This window comes from Physella acuta, unplaced genomic scaffold, assembly GCF_028476545.2.
Source record: "Physella acuta isolate Inbredline_101_S28 unplaced genomic scaffold, ASM2847654v3 ptg000225l, whole genome shotgun sequence".
Lineage (NCBI taxonomy): Eukaryota > Metazoa > Mollusca > Gastropoda > Physidae > Physella > Physella acuta.
The window spans coordinates 276,707-292,709 of record NW_026731744.1 but is presented as its reverse complement, the minus strand read 5'-3'; the positions used below and the strand labels follow the sequence as shown (position 1 = coordinate 292,709).

Below are 16,003 nucleotides of genomic sequence, written 5' to 3'. Positions count from 1 at the left end.
CCACGTTTTTCATCGCTTATAGTAGAGTGATCGCTTGCATTATTGTGATGTAGGGCCTATAGCATTTATTTTCTACTTTTTAGTTCAATCAGAAAACGTGGGTTTTTAAAAACTTTTTTAATGATTATTATTTTTAAAATAAAAATCGCACGGGAAATAGAGGGAGGCTACTCATAAATTAAAAGTATTTAGATCTAGGTTGGTAAAATTAACATTCTTAGTTTACTGTTTAGCAAAGGTACAGAGTACAGGGCAAAGTACAAGGATCAACATCAAGATGGCTGCACTAATCTCCAGACGATTGTTTTCCCCTCTACACCGTAATTATTATTTTTTATTACTCATTTCTCCTATTAAGTAATTTATTTTATTTGAATAATCAATAATTACCTCCAGGATCTACTGTAGGCCTAATTAATTATTTTTAGTTAGATCTAGATTATATTCTTATATTAAGAATTAAGTCTAGAAGTCTAGATCTAGATTTTTAGATCTAGAAATGTTAATCTAGTTTCTAATTATTATTTAATATTTATTATAGAATCTATAATTTATAGATTCTATTCTAGTTCAGAATATCTAGATTCTACATCTAGATCTAGTAATATGTGAGTACACTACTAATATTCTAGTTCGATTCACTAGTTCGGATGCTCAAGTTTGGATTCTTGAGTTCAGAATAGTTCAGATTCCAAACTTGAGTCCCCAGGATAATGAGGATATCCCTCAGTTCACCCAGCTCTGATGGCTGGGCAAAGTGCTGACCATTAATAATTAATAATTTAATATCTATTATTATTATTATGCTGAGGTCAGTAAAATACAAATAGGTGAACTCTACTTCACCTGCCCAATGGGCCATCAGTTTTGTAAGGATACTTTAATTTTACTTACTCTAAACAAGATGTTTAGAAGATAACTGACTGACACTGATAAATGATTAAGCTAGTAATATCCATAGTTAAAAGTAGGCTATATTTTTAAATCGCTAGATCTTAATTATTTATACTTTTTGCTAAATTTTCTGGTTTAAAAATCTTTCAGCATCAGTACGATGTTTAAGTACTACCAGTCCCAAGTCCAATGCATCATCTCAGTCAAGTAAGTTTAAATATTTTTTCCAACTAGATTTGAAAAGGTCAGCTCTGTTTCACTTTTAGAAAACCATAACTACAGGCAGTATGCTGTGTTACTTTAATTTTTAGTTTGAAACTAGGAATTTTTTTTTGTTATTAAGTTACAGGACAAGGACAAATCTTGTCATTTCTTTAAATGTAATGTACGTGTAATGTCAAGTTTAAACAATAAAAAACAGAAACCAAAAGCTCCCTGAACAGACAGGACAGGAAAAACATTGTTTTAGTGGAAGGAGTCCGTACACCATTTCTACTTTCGGGTACAACATACAAGAACCTGATGCCACATGACTTAGCTCGTGACGCCTTAAGGTGAGTTTTATCATTTCTTGCACTTTCCATTATTTGCTTTTAAGGAAAAGTAGGGGATCATTGCTCATAGCATTTGTCGATTTTTATTTTTACACCAATGAAGTATCTAGCAAAAAGAAATGGTAATTAAATACATTGTCTGGGTTACAAAAAGAAAAGAAACCAAATATAATTTATTAAAAGGTATTATCTAGGAAATTAATACTAAACTTCATGTTCTGCAAACACAGTTTAATATATTCATTTCTGTTTCAGGGGACTGGTCAAACGAACCAATGTACCAACGGGTAGACATTTATTTTTTTAATAATATTCAATACGTTTAATACATCAACCAATTATATTATTTCTGAATAGCCTTTATTAGTGCATATTTCTGTAAAAAAAAAGTGTAAACAGCATTATTTACTGAGTCTTTGATGATGCTGATATTGTCTGCCGTTTTAGATGGAGTCGACTACATTATTATGGGCTGTGTTATTATGGAAGTGAAAACAAGCAATATTGCAAGGGAGGTGAGCACATTTAGAATTTTGTTTCTTTTAATCATTTGTTTCTGAAAAATGTTGATCCCCCCCCCCCCCCCCCAGCGTAGCTTTTTTTTACTTAATGTGTTTAATTATATCAAACTCGTGTGTATATTCAAGATGACCCATATCTTCATTGTACAATCCTGAGATTTCTTTTTTTAAATGATTGTTCTGAATTAAATTTAGTTTTAAGTGTATGAATTTACATTTTAAAATTCATTGGCAACTGATAGTCTTTAGCAGTGTTACAATTTTTGATTGCTCTTAAATCTTTAAAAATCATATCCGTATAGGCTGCACTTGGAGCAGGATTTTCTAATCGCATTCCAGCCCATACAGTGACCCAAGCTTGTATTTCAGCCAACCAAGCAATTACCACAGGTACGGTTTATCTAGTGTTTATGTATCACTTCTAGCCAAACTGGAGATTGTACAGTCAGGCAGGATGTCGAGCGCTCTATGGCTAATTCTTGAGTTGTCTCCCTGTCTTTAGTTATTGTAACGTCTGTGCTCAATAACTCTGGTGCGCAACACTCCACTTAGGGAGTGTGAGGGTGGCTTGGCATAGAACTGATCACCCTTGATTTGCAGACATCACAGAAACTGGTGAACTCAACATTTTTAGTGAATCTGTGACTTAACACAAGATCTACATTTTATAGTTTGATGGTTCACTATTTTGATGAACCTATCAGTTACCCTAGGTACACATTATAATGTCACTGTTTTAGTGAACCAGTTACCCTCGGTAAAGATTTTTTGTTTGTTTCACTATTTTAGTGATACAGTCACTTACCAAAGATTTTGAAAGATACATTTTATACTTGTCTGCTTATTTGATATCAGCCACAAACTATTAAACTGTCTCTTCTAGGTATGGGTCTTATAGCGTCTGGTGAATGTGATACTATCATAGCTGGTGGCGTGGAGTTCATGTCTGATGTCCCCATTCGACACAGCAGAAAGATGCGCAAGATCTTGCTGTCCTCTCAGAAGGCCAAGTCCATCCCAGCCAAACTGCAGCTGGTCAGACAAGCCTTGAGTCCTTCAGTCTGGGTGCCAGAGCTGCCTGCTGTAGCAGAGTTTTCCACCAATGAAACCATGGGACATTCTGCTGACAGACTGGCTGCCGCATTTCAAGTCTCTCGACGGGAACAGGTTTACAGTTTTTACAATCTAAAATACTTAGCATTGGTCTTACAATCTAAAAGTTTCAAGAAGAACAATACTTACCTCTTCTCATTAGTGAACAATAAATTAATGAGGGCTTTATTGCAAACAACAGCTGTTTTGTTAAATGCTTGTTACTTCACTTGTTTTAGTCACTTTAAAATATTAAAGTGTAAATCTTCTCTACTTGTTATGGTGATCTGATGTGTACCAAACCTTGTCCCCAGGATGAGTTTGCCTTGCGATCTCACACTTTAGCCCAGAAAGCTACAGATCAAGGGTTGTTGATTGACAGACTAGACTACAAAGTTCCAGGTACTTGCTCTAGTCACCAAAGAACTTTACTCACTTAAGGTGGCAACTAGAACTCCCATGTGAGGTGCCGTGTTTTATTCCTTGTTGCAACTAGAACTCCCATGTGAGGTGCCGTGTTTTATTCCTTGTTGCAACTAGAACTCCCATGTGAGGTGCCGTGTTTTATTCCTTGTTGCAACTAGAACTCCCATGTGAGGTGCCGTGTTTTATTCCTTGTTGCAACTAGAACTCCCATGTGAGGTGCTGTGTTTTATTCCTTGTTGCAACTAGAACTCCCATGTGAGGTGCTGTGTTTTATTCCTTGTTGCAACTAGAACTCCCATGTGAGATGCTGTGTTTTATTCCTTGTTGCAACTAGAACTCCCATGTGAGGTGCTGTGTTTTATTCCTTGTTGCAACTAGAACTCCCATGTGAGGTGCTGTGTTTTATTCCTTGTTGCAACTAGAACTCCCATGTGAGGTGCTGTGTTTTATTCCTTGTTGCAGGTGTAGCAGAGCCAGTGACTAAAGATAATGGCATTCGTCCATCATCCATTGAGCAGCTCTCTAAACTAAAGCCAGCCTTCATCAAGCCCCACGGGACCATTACAGCAGCCAATGCTTCATTTCTGGTACTTCCTCACCACGTTGTTTCATAACCACAGACATAGAATGTTAACATTTCTGGTACTTCCTCACCACGTTGTTTCATAACCACAGACATAGAATGTTAACATTTCTGGTACTTCCTCACCACGTTGTTTCATAACCACAGACACAGAATGTTAACTCTGTTTCATGTGATTGTTGTCATGCTAGTATGGCTGGTTGAATCAGAACCCTCACAGCCCTATCAGTATTCAGATTTAAATTGGAAATGTTATGGGACTTTTTATTCTTCCCATTTATTGAACTTTTCAAACTATAAAATTTAATCGGTTGACCAGACAAAAGTGGCTATTTTTATTACTATTTTTAGACACAGATTCTGTTACTACTCCTTATTAACTCCCTTGTCTAATTAGATTGATTATCAATCATTCAATGGTTTAGTAGTTTAGACTAGCAGTTTGTTTTTAGCATGCCATGATTGAAATGTTTGGGGAGAATGGATACTTTTACTCAAGAATAGTTTTAGTCTCTCCCAAGTAAATATCAGTTATTTCCCCTGCACTGTTTACTTGATTTTATTGTATTGAAATAACTCTATCCCTTGTCAGACTGATGGAGCCTCTGCCTGCCTTATCATGTCAGAAGCCCATGCCTTAAAGATGGGGTATAAACCTAAGGCCTACCTCAGAGATTTCCTGTATGTAGCACAAGATCCAAAAGATCAACTTCTGCTTGGGTGAGTCAACTCTAGCTGTATAGTTGAAGTAGAGTTTATCTAGGTATAATAATGACTGTAAACTGAGAAGCAAAGAGTAACAAATTGCCAACAGTAATATTGATACAAATAGTAACAAAGTCCCAACAGTAATATTGATTTAAAAAGTACCAAAGTCCCAGAGTACCATAGATACAAAAAGTACCAAAGTCCCAGAGTGCCATTGATGCCAACACTAACCAAACTGTTTGTCTACCCCAGCCCTGCCTATGCCACACCCAGGCTGTTGAAGAAAGCTGGCCTTACTCTTGGAGACATTGATGCTTTTGAAATTCATGAGGCTTTTGCTGTAAGTATTGCAGGTGGAAGAGACAGGGTTTCCCTAAACCCTGAATCAACCCTTTTTCTTGTACTACATCTGGTCACACCATACAGACTTAGTTTACTGCTTGGAGGTCGACGTTGTCGAGTCGATTAAGCTCATGGTTGCTGAACTGAAAAGTCCAGAGTTCAAACCCCTGGGCAGATGAGGCTCAACTCATCTAGGAAAGAAAACTCCAAAATCAAACTACTGCTGCCTTGTGAATCAGGCTGAAATCTGAGTCAATGTCCTATATGACGCATAACAAGTTGACACGTAATACATGATTTTGTTGGACGGAATCCCAACACTAGAATTAAGAACAAAGTAGAAGAAAAAGTAATTAAGAACAAAGTAGAAGAAAAAGTAAACTGCTTTAATGTGGAGGGGTATGGAGAATTTGTGTAAACAGTTTATGAGAGAAAAATGTAACATAAAAAGACACTGTTGTTTTCAGGGTCAAGTCTTGTCAAACTTTAAAGCTCTGGACTCTGACACATTCGCCCAAAGTTATATGGGCTTGTCTTCTAAGGTAAGAAATTTGCTAAACATTTGTCACAAAATTATATGGGCTTGTCTTTAAAGGTAAGAAGTAAGCTAAACATTTAAAAATTTATTTTAAAGCCTTGTTTAGAAATGAACATTTTTTCAGAAGAACATCTGTCTTCAGAAAAACTGCAATTGTATTACGATTACAGATAATTTAAAAAAAAAATGCTTTTTAAAGGCATCTTAAAATGCTTTGTTTTTTACTTCACTCATAACAACAACAAAAAAAGTCCCATTGTAAAGTACTCTTGAATTGTCTTTGAATCTAAAATTCTATTAAAAAAAATTCCTTGATAGCTTAGTGGGTTGTATACCTACTTGATGTAAAGTTTTCATAAGTGTGACTGATCCAATTTTTCTAGCCTGGAGCGCCACCTATGGAGAAAGTCAACACTTGGGGTGGATCTTTATCTCTTGGCCATCCTTTTGGAGCAACAGGTGTCCGTCTGGCCACCACAGCGGCCAACAGGCTGATCCATGAAGATGGCCAGTTTGCCCTGATTGCAGCATGTGCAGCTGGTGGCCATGTAAGTAACTACCCTTCACTTTCTGGCCATGTAAGTAACTGCCCTTCACTTTCTGGCCATGTAAGTAACTGCCCTTCACTTTCTGGCCATGTAAGTAACTGCCCTTCACTTTCTGGCCATGTAAGTAACTGCCCTTCACTTTCATACTGGAACACAGCTACATAAGCGCAGCTAACAATATAAGACAACCACAGCTAACAATATAAGACAACCACAGCTAACAATATAAGACAACCACAGCTAACAATATAAGACAGTCACACCTAACTATATAAGACAGTCACACCTAACTATATAAAACAGTCACACCTAACTATATAAGACAGTCACACCTAACTATATAAGACAACCACATACTGCTTACAATTTAAAACCCCAGCTAACAATATTAAACACTATTAAAATTAAAACAGTATTATAACTACCACATTCTGCTAACAATATTACAACTACCACACTCTGCTAACAATATTACAACTACCACACTCTGCTAACAATATTACAACTACCACACTCTGCTAACAATATTACAACTACCACATTCTGCTAACAATATTACAACTACCACAGTGCTAACAATATTACAACTACCACACTCTGCTAACAATATTACAACTACCACATTCTGCTAACAATATTACAACTACCACATTCTGCTAACAATATTACAACTACCACATTCTGCTAACAATATTACAACTACCACATTCTGCTAACAATATTACAACTACCACACTGCTAACAATATTACAACTACCACATTCTGCTAACAATATTACAACTACCACACTGCTAACAATATTACAACTACCACATTCTGCTAACAATATTACAACTACCACATTCTGCTAACAATATTACAACTACCACACACTGCTAACAATATTACAACTACCACACTCTGCTAACAATATTACAACTACCACACTCTGCTAACAATATTACAACTACCACACTCTGCTAACAATATTACAACTACCACATTCTGCTAACAATATTACAACTACCACATTCTGCTAACAATATTACAACTACCACACTCTGCTAACAATATTACAACTACCACACACTGCTAACAATATTACAACTACCACACTCTGCTAACAATATTACAACTACCACACTCTGCTAACAATATTACAACTACCACACTCTGCTAACAATATTACAACTACCACACTCTGCTAACAATATTACAACTACCACATTCTGCTAACAATATTACAATTACCACATTCTGCTAACAATATTACAACTACCACATTCTGCTAACAATATTACAACTACCACATTCTGCTAACAATATTACAACTACCACATTCTGCTAACAATATTACAACTACCACATTCTGCTAACAATATTACAACTACCACATTCTGCTAACAATATTACAACTACCACATTCTGCTAACAATATTACAACTACCACATTCTGCTAACAATATTACAACTACCACATTCTGCTAACAATATTACAACTACCACACTCTGCTAACAATATTACAACTACCACATTCTGCTAACAATATTACAACTACCACATTCTGCTAACAATATTACAACTACCACATTCTGCTAACAATATTACAACTACCACATTCTGCTAACAATATTACAACTACCACATTCTGCTAACAATATTACAACTATTACATTCTGCTAACAATATTACAACTACCACATTCTGCTAACAATATTACAACTACCACACTCTGCTAACAATATTAACCCTACAGCCTTGACTTAGTTTTTGCTCTCTATTCCCTCTGTGTTTGCTCTCTATTCCCGCTGCCCTATGTATTGTTTTACCGCCATTTCCCTCCTCTTCTGAGATTATTTTCTAGTGGACAAAAATTGTGTAGACATAAAAAACATTCTACATATTTTTGTTTGGAAAAAACATCTGACTCCTAAATCTTACTAAATAAAGAAGTTCATTAACTTGTAAAGTCAAACCTGTGTTTTGTGTTTGTGAACTCTACCAATGTTTGATAAAAATTAATGTGATGGGGGTTGAGGAAACAGAATGTAAAAATTAATGTGATGGGGGTTGAGGAAACAGAATGTAAAAATTAATGCGATGGGGGTTGAGGAAACAGAATGTAAAAATTAATGCGATGGGGGTTGAGGAAACAGAATGTAAAAATTAATGCGATGGGGGTTGAGGAAACAGAATGTAAAAATTAATGCGATGGGGGTTGAGGAAACAGAATGTAAAAATTAATGTGATGGGGGTTGAGGAAACAGAATGTAAAAATTAATGTGATGGGGGTTGAGGAAACAGAATGTAAAAATTAATGCGATGGGGGTTGAGGAAACAGAATGTAAAAATTAATGCGATGGGGGTTGAGGAAACAGAATGTAAAAATTAATGTGATGGGGGTTGAGGAAACAGAATGTAAAAATTAATGCGATGGGGGTTGAGGAAACAGAATGTAAAAATTAATGCGATGGGGGTTGAGGAAACAGAATGTAAAAATTAATGCGATGGGGGTTGAGGAAACAGAATGTAAAAATTAATGCGATGGGGGTTGAGGAAACAGAATGTAAAAATTAATGCGATGGGGGTTGAGGAAACAGAATGTAAAAATTGAATTGTACCCAGCTGGAGATGAAAAAAGGAAAATGTTAACACATGCATGTAAGGTTTAAAACAAGCACACATAACTAACTGCATAAGACATACACGGCTTTACATTTTAATTACATACTGATAATTTCACTAATTTTCACTGACTGATAGAGCCATTAATGAATTATTTCTATCCTATAGGGTCATGCAATGATCATTGAGAGATATCCTTCTTGAGATGTGTCTGCTGTCTAGTTGACTGCATTTTAAATTAATTGTGCAACCCGATTGATTGTTTTCATAATTTAACATTATTGAACATGAAAATAGATTTATTTATTACTTTGTTAATGTGAACAATTGACACATTTTTGCTGGTCAATTTACACACACTATCTAGCTAAAATATTTGATGCTACATTTTCTTGATGTTCTATGAATGAATGAGTTGACCTGTGAACAATTACACACACTATCTAGCTAAAATATTTGATGCTACATTTTCTTGATGTTCTATGAATGAATGAGTTGACCTGTGAACAATTACACACAATATCTAGCTAAAATATTTGATGCTACATTTTCTTGATGTTCTATGAATGAATGAGTTGACCTGTGAACAATTAACACACACTATCTAGCTAAAATATTTGATGCTACATTTTCTTGATGTTCTATGAATGAATGAGTTGACCTGTGAACAAATTTGTCTTTATCTCAGCTGTGTGCCACCAGTTGGTCTAAGCTTGATGATATATGTATATAGAGATTCATTTCATTGGGAAATTTATCTTCTGATTGCAATTTTTTGTTGTCATATGTCTATGTCAATTTTTCGTTGTCATATGTCTATGTGTCATTTTTTGTTGTCATATGTCTATGTGTCATTTTTTTTTGGCCATGTCATTAATTTATCATTGCATTATGTCATTAATTAACATTGCCATGTGTTATTATTCAACTGTTGCTTATGTCATTAGTCCATAATTGCTATATGTCATTGCCATGTGTTATTATTCAACTATTGCGTATGTCATTAGTCTATAATTGCCATATGTCATTGCCATGTGTTATTATTCAACTATTGCGTATGTCATTAGTTTATAATTGCGATATGTCATTGCCATGTGCCATTATTATAGTTCTGTTACAGGGTGTAACAATATTTCTGTTCTCATAATCCATCATCGCCATATGTCATTAATCTACTGTTGCCATGACCTATTGCCAACTGTGATTCCATATAATTATGATTCTACACAAAATGAACTTAATATTGAATAAATGAACCTTTTTTCTACTTTTTGTAGTTGAGTTGTATGGTGCTCATCCTTTAACTTTAATGTGTGAAACAGTTGTGTTTTGTTGAACTTAATGAAATGATGAGACCAGCCAACTTGACCCTGGCTAGAAATGTTCCTTGTGTTTACACAGGCACTTGTTGAAGGACATATCCAGTAGCTGATAGATAGGTTAAACACTGGAATACATTTTAAATTTCTGCTACATGTAAAGGGCTGCATGCAGTGTGGTGTTTGTCTGTAGTCAATGTATTCTCAGGCCTACTTCCCTTCTTACCTTTTTGTCACATTTGAGTGGGGGGGGGGGGGTAGGGTAGATCTAATTTATTAAGCATTATATGGTCTATTTGTTAAGCAGAGTGTTTAAAAATTCAAACACATCTCATACAATAGGCCTTCAATCATGTGTGTGGGCTGGGTGGTAAAATAATTCAAACATCTCATACAATAGGCCTTCTATCATAGGCTGGGTGGTAAAATAATTCAAACATCTCATACAATAGGCCTTCTATCATAGGCTGGGTGGTAAAATAATTCAAACATCTCATACAATAGGCCTTCTATCATGTGTGTGGGCTGGGTGGTAAATTAATTCAAACATCTCATACAATAGGCCTTCTATCATGTGTGTGGGCTGGGTGGTAAAATAATTCAAACATCTCATACAATAAGCCTTCTATCATGTGTGTGGGCTGGGTGGTAAAATAATTCAAACATCTCATACAATAGGCCTTCTATCATGGGCTGGGTGGTAAAATAATTCAAACATCTCATACAATAGGCCTTCTATCATAGGCTGGGTGGTAAAATAATTCAAACATCTCATACAATAGGCCTTCTATCGTGGGCTGGGTGGTAAAATAATTCAAACACATCTCATACAATCAGCCTTCTATCATGGGCTGGGTGGTAAAATAATTCAAACATCTCATACAATAGGCCTTCTATCCTGTGTGGGCTGGGTGGTAAAATAATTCAAACATCTCATACAATAGGCCTTCTATCATAGGCTGGGTGGTAAAATAATTCAAACATCTCATACAATAGGCCTTCTATCATAGGCTGGGTGGTAAAATAATTCAAACATCTCATACAATAGGCCTTCTATCATGTGTGTGGGCTGGGTGGTAAATTAATTCAAACATCTCATACAATAGGCCTTCTATCATAGGCTGGGTGGTAAAATAATTCAAACATCTCATACAATAGGCCTTCTATCATAGGCTGGGTGGTAAAATAATTCAAACATCTCATACAATAGGCCTTCTATCTTGTGTGTGGGCTGGGTGGTAAATTAATTCAAACATCTCATACAATAGGCCTTCTATCGTGGGCTGGGTGGTAAAATAATTCAAACATCTCATACAATAGGCCTTCTATCATAGGCTGGGTGGTAAATTAATTCAAACATCTCATACAATAGGCCTTCTATCATGGGCTGGGTGGTAAAATAATTCAAACATCTCATACAATAAGCCTTCTATCATGGGCTGGGTGGTAAAATAATTCAAACATCTCATACAATAAGCCTTTTATCGTGGGCTGGGTGGTAAAATAATTCAAACATCTCATACAATAAGCCTTCTATCATAGGCTGGGTGGTAAAATAATTCAAACATCTCATACAATAAGCCTTCTATCGTGGGCTGGGTGGTAAAATAATTCAAACATCTCATACAATAAGCCTTCTATCGTGAGCTGGGTGGTAAAATAATTCAAACATCTCATACAATAGGCCTTCTATCATAGGCTGGGTGGTAAAATAATTCAAACATCTCATACAATAGGCCTTCTATCATAGGCTGGGTGGTAAAATAATTCAAACATCTCATACAATAGGCCTTCTATCATAGGCTGGGTGGTAAAATAATTCAAACATCTCATACAATAAGCCTTCTATCATGTGCATGGGCTGGGTGGTAAAATAATTCAAACATCTCATACAATAAGCCTTTTATCGTGGGCTGGGTGGTAAAATAATTCAAACATCTCATACAATAAGCCTTCTATCATAGGCTGGGTGGTAAAATAATTCAAACATCTCATACAATAAGCCTTCTATCGTGGGCTGGGTGGTAAAATAATTCAAACATCTCATACAATAAGCCTTCTATCGTGAGCTGGGTGGTAAAATAATTCAAACATCTCATACAATAGGCCTTCTATCATAGGCTGGGTGGTAAAATAATTCAAATATCTCATACAATAGGCCTTCTATCATAGGCTGGGTGGTAAAATAATTCAAACATCTCATACAATAGGCCTTCTATCATAGGCTGGGTGGTAAAATAATTCAAACATCTCATACAATAGGCCTTCTATCATAGGCTGGGTGGTAAAATAATTCAAACATCTCATACAATAAGCCTTCTATCATGTGTGTGGGCTGGGTGGTAAAATAATTCAAACATCTCATACAATAAGCCTTTTATCGTGGGCTGGGTGGTAAAATAATTCAAACATCTCATACAATAAGCCTTCTATCATAGGCTGGGTGGTAAAATAATTCAAACATCTCATACAATAAGCCTTCTATCGTGGGCTGGGTGGTAAAATAATTCAAACATCTCATACAATAAGCCTTCTATCGTGAGCTGGGTGGTAAAATAATTCAAACATCTCATACAATAGGCCTTCTATCATAGGCTGGGTGGTAAAATAATTCAAACATCTCATACAATAGGCCTTCTATCATAGGCTGGGTGGTAAAATAATTCAAACATCTCATACAATAGGCCTTCTATCATAGGCTGGGTGGTAAAATAATTCAAACATCTCATACAATAAGCCTTCTATCATGTGTGTGGGCTGGGTGGTAAAATAATTCAAACATCTCATACAATAGGCCTTCTATGGAGGGCTGGGTGGTAAAATAATTCAAACATCTCATACAATAGGCCTTCTATCATGGGCTGGGTGGTAAAATAATTCAAACATCTCATACAATCAGCCTTCTATCATGGGCTGGGTGGTAAAATAATTCAAACATCTCATACAATAGGCCTTCTATCATGGGCTGGGTGGTAAAATAATTCAAACATCTCATACAATAGGCCTTCTATCATAGGCTGGGTGGTAAAATAATTCAAACATCTCATACAATAGGCCTTCTATCATAGGCTGGGTGGTAAAATAATTCAAACATCTCATACAATAGGCCTTCTATCGTAGGCTGGGTGGTAAAATAATTCAAACATCTCATACAATAGGCCTTTTATCGTGTGTGTGGGCTGGGTGGTAAAATAATTCAAACATCTCATACAATAGGCCTTCTATGGAGGGCTGGGTGGTAAAATAATTCAAACATCTCATACAATAGGCCTTCTATCATGGGCTGGGTGGTAAAATAATTCAAACATCTCATACAATCAGCCTTCTATCATGGGCTGGGTGGTAAAATAATTCAAACATCTCATACAATAGGCCTTCTATCATGGGCTGGGTGGTAAAATAATTCAAACATCTCATACAATAGGCCTTCTATCATGGGCTGGGTGGTAAAATAATTCAAACGAACGAAATGAAATTTATATAGAAAATATATACTTTTAACAGTATCCGCCCCCCCCCCCCCCGAAGAAAGTCTACGGCCCCCCCCCCCCCGAAAAAATGTCTGGAAGAAACACTGTTTAGGGGTCATCTATATACTACGTCACATTTTTCGAGGGGAGGGGGGGGGGGTCAGAAAATGTGACGTCACACTAGCAATTTTGAAATGTAATGGTAAAAGCTGAAGTCTTGCAACAATTACACTATTTTTAGAAGCTTTTCTAAAAGTTGTAATAGAAATGGATTAATATATGCCAAGTCAATGTGAGCAGCATAGTAGGACCTGAAACAATGAGAAAGAAATCAAGGTTTAAATAACGGAAACTGCAGTGTAGACTGAGGAGAAACTTCCTTTTAGAGGGGGGGGGGGGGGTGCGGTGGCTTTGTTTTAAAGATGTGTGACATAAGGGGAGGTAAAAGAAAAACGTGACGTCATTTGGCAGAAATTTGTGTTTTATTTTTTTAAAAACTTTTTTGTTGGAATTGATTTTTATTTTAAAAGCAATATTTGTTACAGGCCTATTGTCATATAGAGCTAATAAAATATTAACCACTTTGGAAATTGTTTACTCTTAAAGCCTAATTAGTCCAATCAATTAAGCCAGACTCGAGAAAAAACACATGCAGTATGATGATGCAGTCAGTCATAGAGTCTACGACAACAGAACAGATTTTTGTGATAAGACTGTCGTCGTAGATTAGACACATTAAAAAAAAAAAAGCTTTAATTATGGGATATGGATTATAACGTTCCCAACGCGCTCTGGCCCCTGTCGTATTGGCCTACGTGTTCATTTTAAAGCGTATGACAATATTAATAATAAATAGGATATTGCACACTTAAAGCCGTTAAAATTTTAAGAGTTGTGGCTCTTAAAGTGCTTTTTTCCAATTATTTTAGATCTAGTTTCATGCTTGTGCTTAATCAATCAACACCTTGAGATGTACAACAAAACACAACTGAAATATCTGAGTCGTATAATGTAGGCCTACACATTTTTTGACTGTTCTACAATGCGTTCCATCTCTTTGTAACATTGAAACTAATTTAATAGTTTGGATTTTTAATAAGCAGGGTCAGTGGGCCAATCGAGTCAAAAGATGATGAATACCCCTAGTAGGCCTAACATTTTCTGTGAAATTGTTAACTGGGAACTACTTTTCTAAGCGAAGTATCAAAAGCGGAACAAGAGCGTGACGTGCACGTGTCAACAAACAGCTGACAGCAAAATATAGCGCGCGCATGCGTAATGGAAGGAGAGAAACGGAAGAAGAAAAATTAATAAGTATGTGGGAGAACTAGATTTAATTTGTTCTAATTTTCTCCGTTTATTTTTCCCATGAAAAGATGGCGCCACTCCATCAGAGCTGGGGTTGACAAAGACGGATGGGTGTCGCCTGGGTCCCAAGTCCCAGGGGGGTAATCATGACCGGGGTGCCTCATTTGACTGGGATCTCGTCCAGTGGCTGTTGGCGCGTGAGGCACGATAACGCACATCAGCCTTATCCGCCGTCCCTCCCCCACGCTTCGTGTCAGCTAGATGTGTTGTAGACAGCCACACAATCGTGTATCGTGTCGTACAGATGCTTATGTTTGTCATGAAGACGCCCACGAACAATATGATTGCCATGACGACGTGTACGAAACACCAAGAAGTTTGTCACAACGACCTACCATACAAAATGTCAACACAATTAATTATCTGTTACGGAAGAAAATGAGTTCTTCCTTTGTAGGAGGTAATGTTGCATACAATGTGCAATACAATTTGACCTAAATTTATTTCGGGTCAACTATTTATATAATACGCAAGTTTGGTTCGTAACATCAAAATGATACTAATGATAGCTTTCTCCAGCATTAGTTCTATTAATAGCAACTCTAGCCAGCTGCGAGAGCCCCCCCCCCTCACCCAATTAAACTGTATCAAATCTCCACCACAGCCACCATACCCCCGCCCCTAGTCCTCAGCTGTGTCAGACTGGGATGATGACATCGGGTGTCTAGGTTTCGATTGTAATTTTCAGCATATGTAATTAAAACAACAAGTTACTCCCGGGGTTAGCTCCCTTCTCGTGGTGTAAGCTCCCTGGAATTTTCTAATCATTTTCCCCCGCAGCTAATTAGATCAGCCGTGCTATCTGGGAGACAGCTTAAAGTCTCTCAGATCAGCCGCGCTAACTTCGCTGGCTAGCATACACATTTTCACGGACATTTTCACCGGGCCAACATACACATTCTCATGGACATTTTCACTGGTCTAACATACACATTCTCATGGACATTTTCACGGTGCCAAGACACACAATCTCATGGACATTTTCACTGTACATACACATTCTTATAGACATTTTCACTGGGCCAACATACACA

At 36.6% G+C, this 16,003-nt stretch overlaps 1 protein-coding gene across 1 annotated transcript; it reads left to right on the top strand.

Annotated features, from left to right (window-relative positions):
• The first annotated feature begins 222 nt into the window (after positions 1-222).
• LOC131937938 (trifunctional enzyme subunit beta, mitochondrial) lies at positions 223-10,079 on the top strand. The gene is made up of 14 exons (XM_059295719.1): positions 223-320; positions 1,045-1,101; positions 1,316-1,448; positions 1,704-1,735; positions 1,896-1,963; positions 2,272-2,359; positions 2,853-3,136; positions 3,376-3,463; positions 3,950-4,074; positions 4,663-4,790; positions 5,031-5,118; positions 5,588-5,662; positions 6,042-6,206; positions 8,981-10,079. The coding sequence occupies exons 1-14, from the start codon at positions 278-280 to the stop codon at positions 9,014-9,016; spliced, it is 1,410 nt and encodes a 469-aa protein (XP_059151702.1). The 5' UTR covers positions 223-277; the 3' UTR covers positions 9,017-10,079.
• The last annotated feature ends 5,924 nt before the right edge of the window (positions 10,080-16,003 follow it).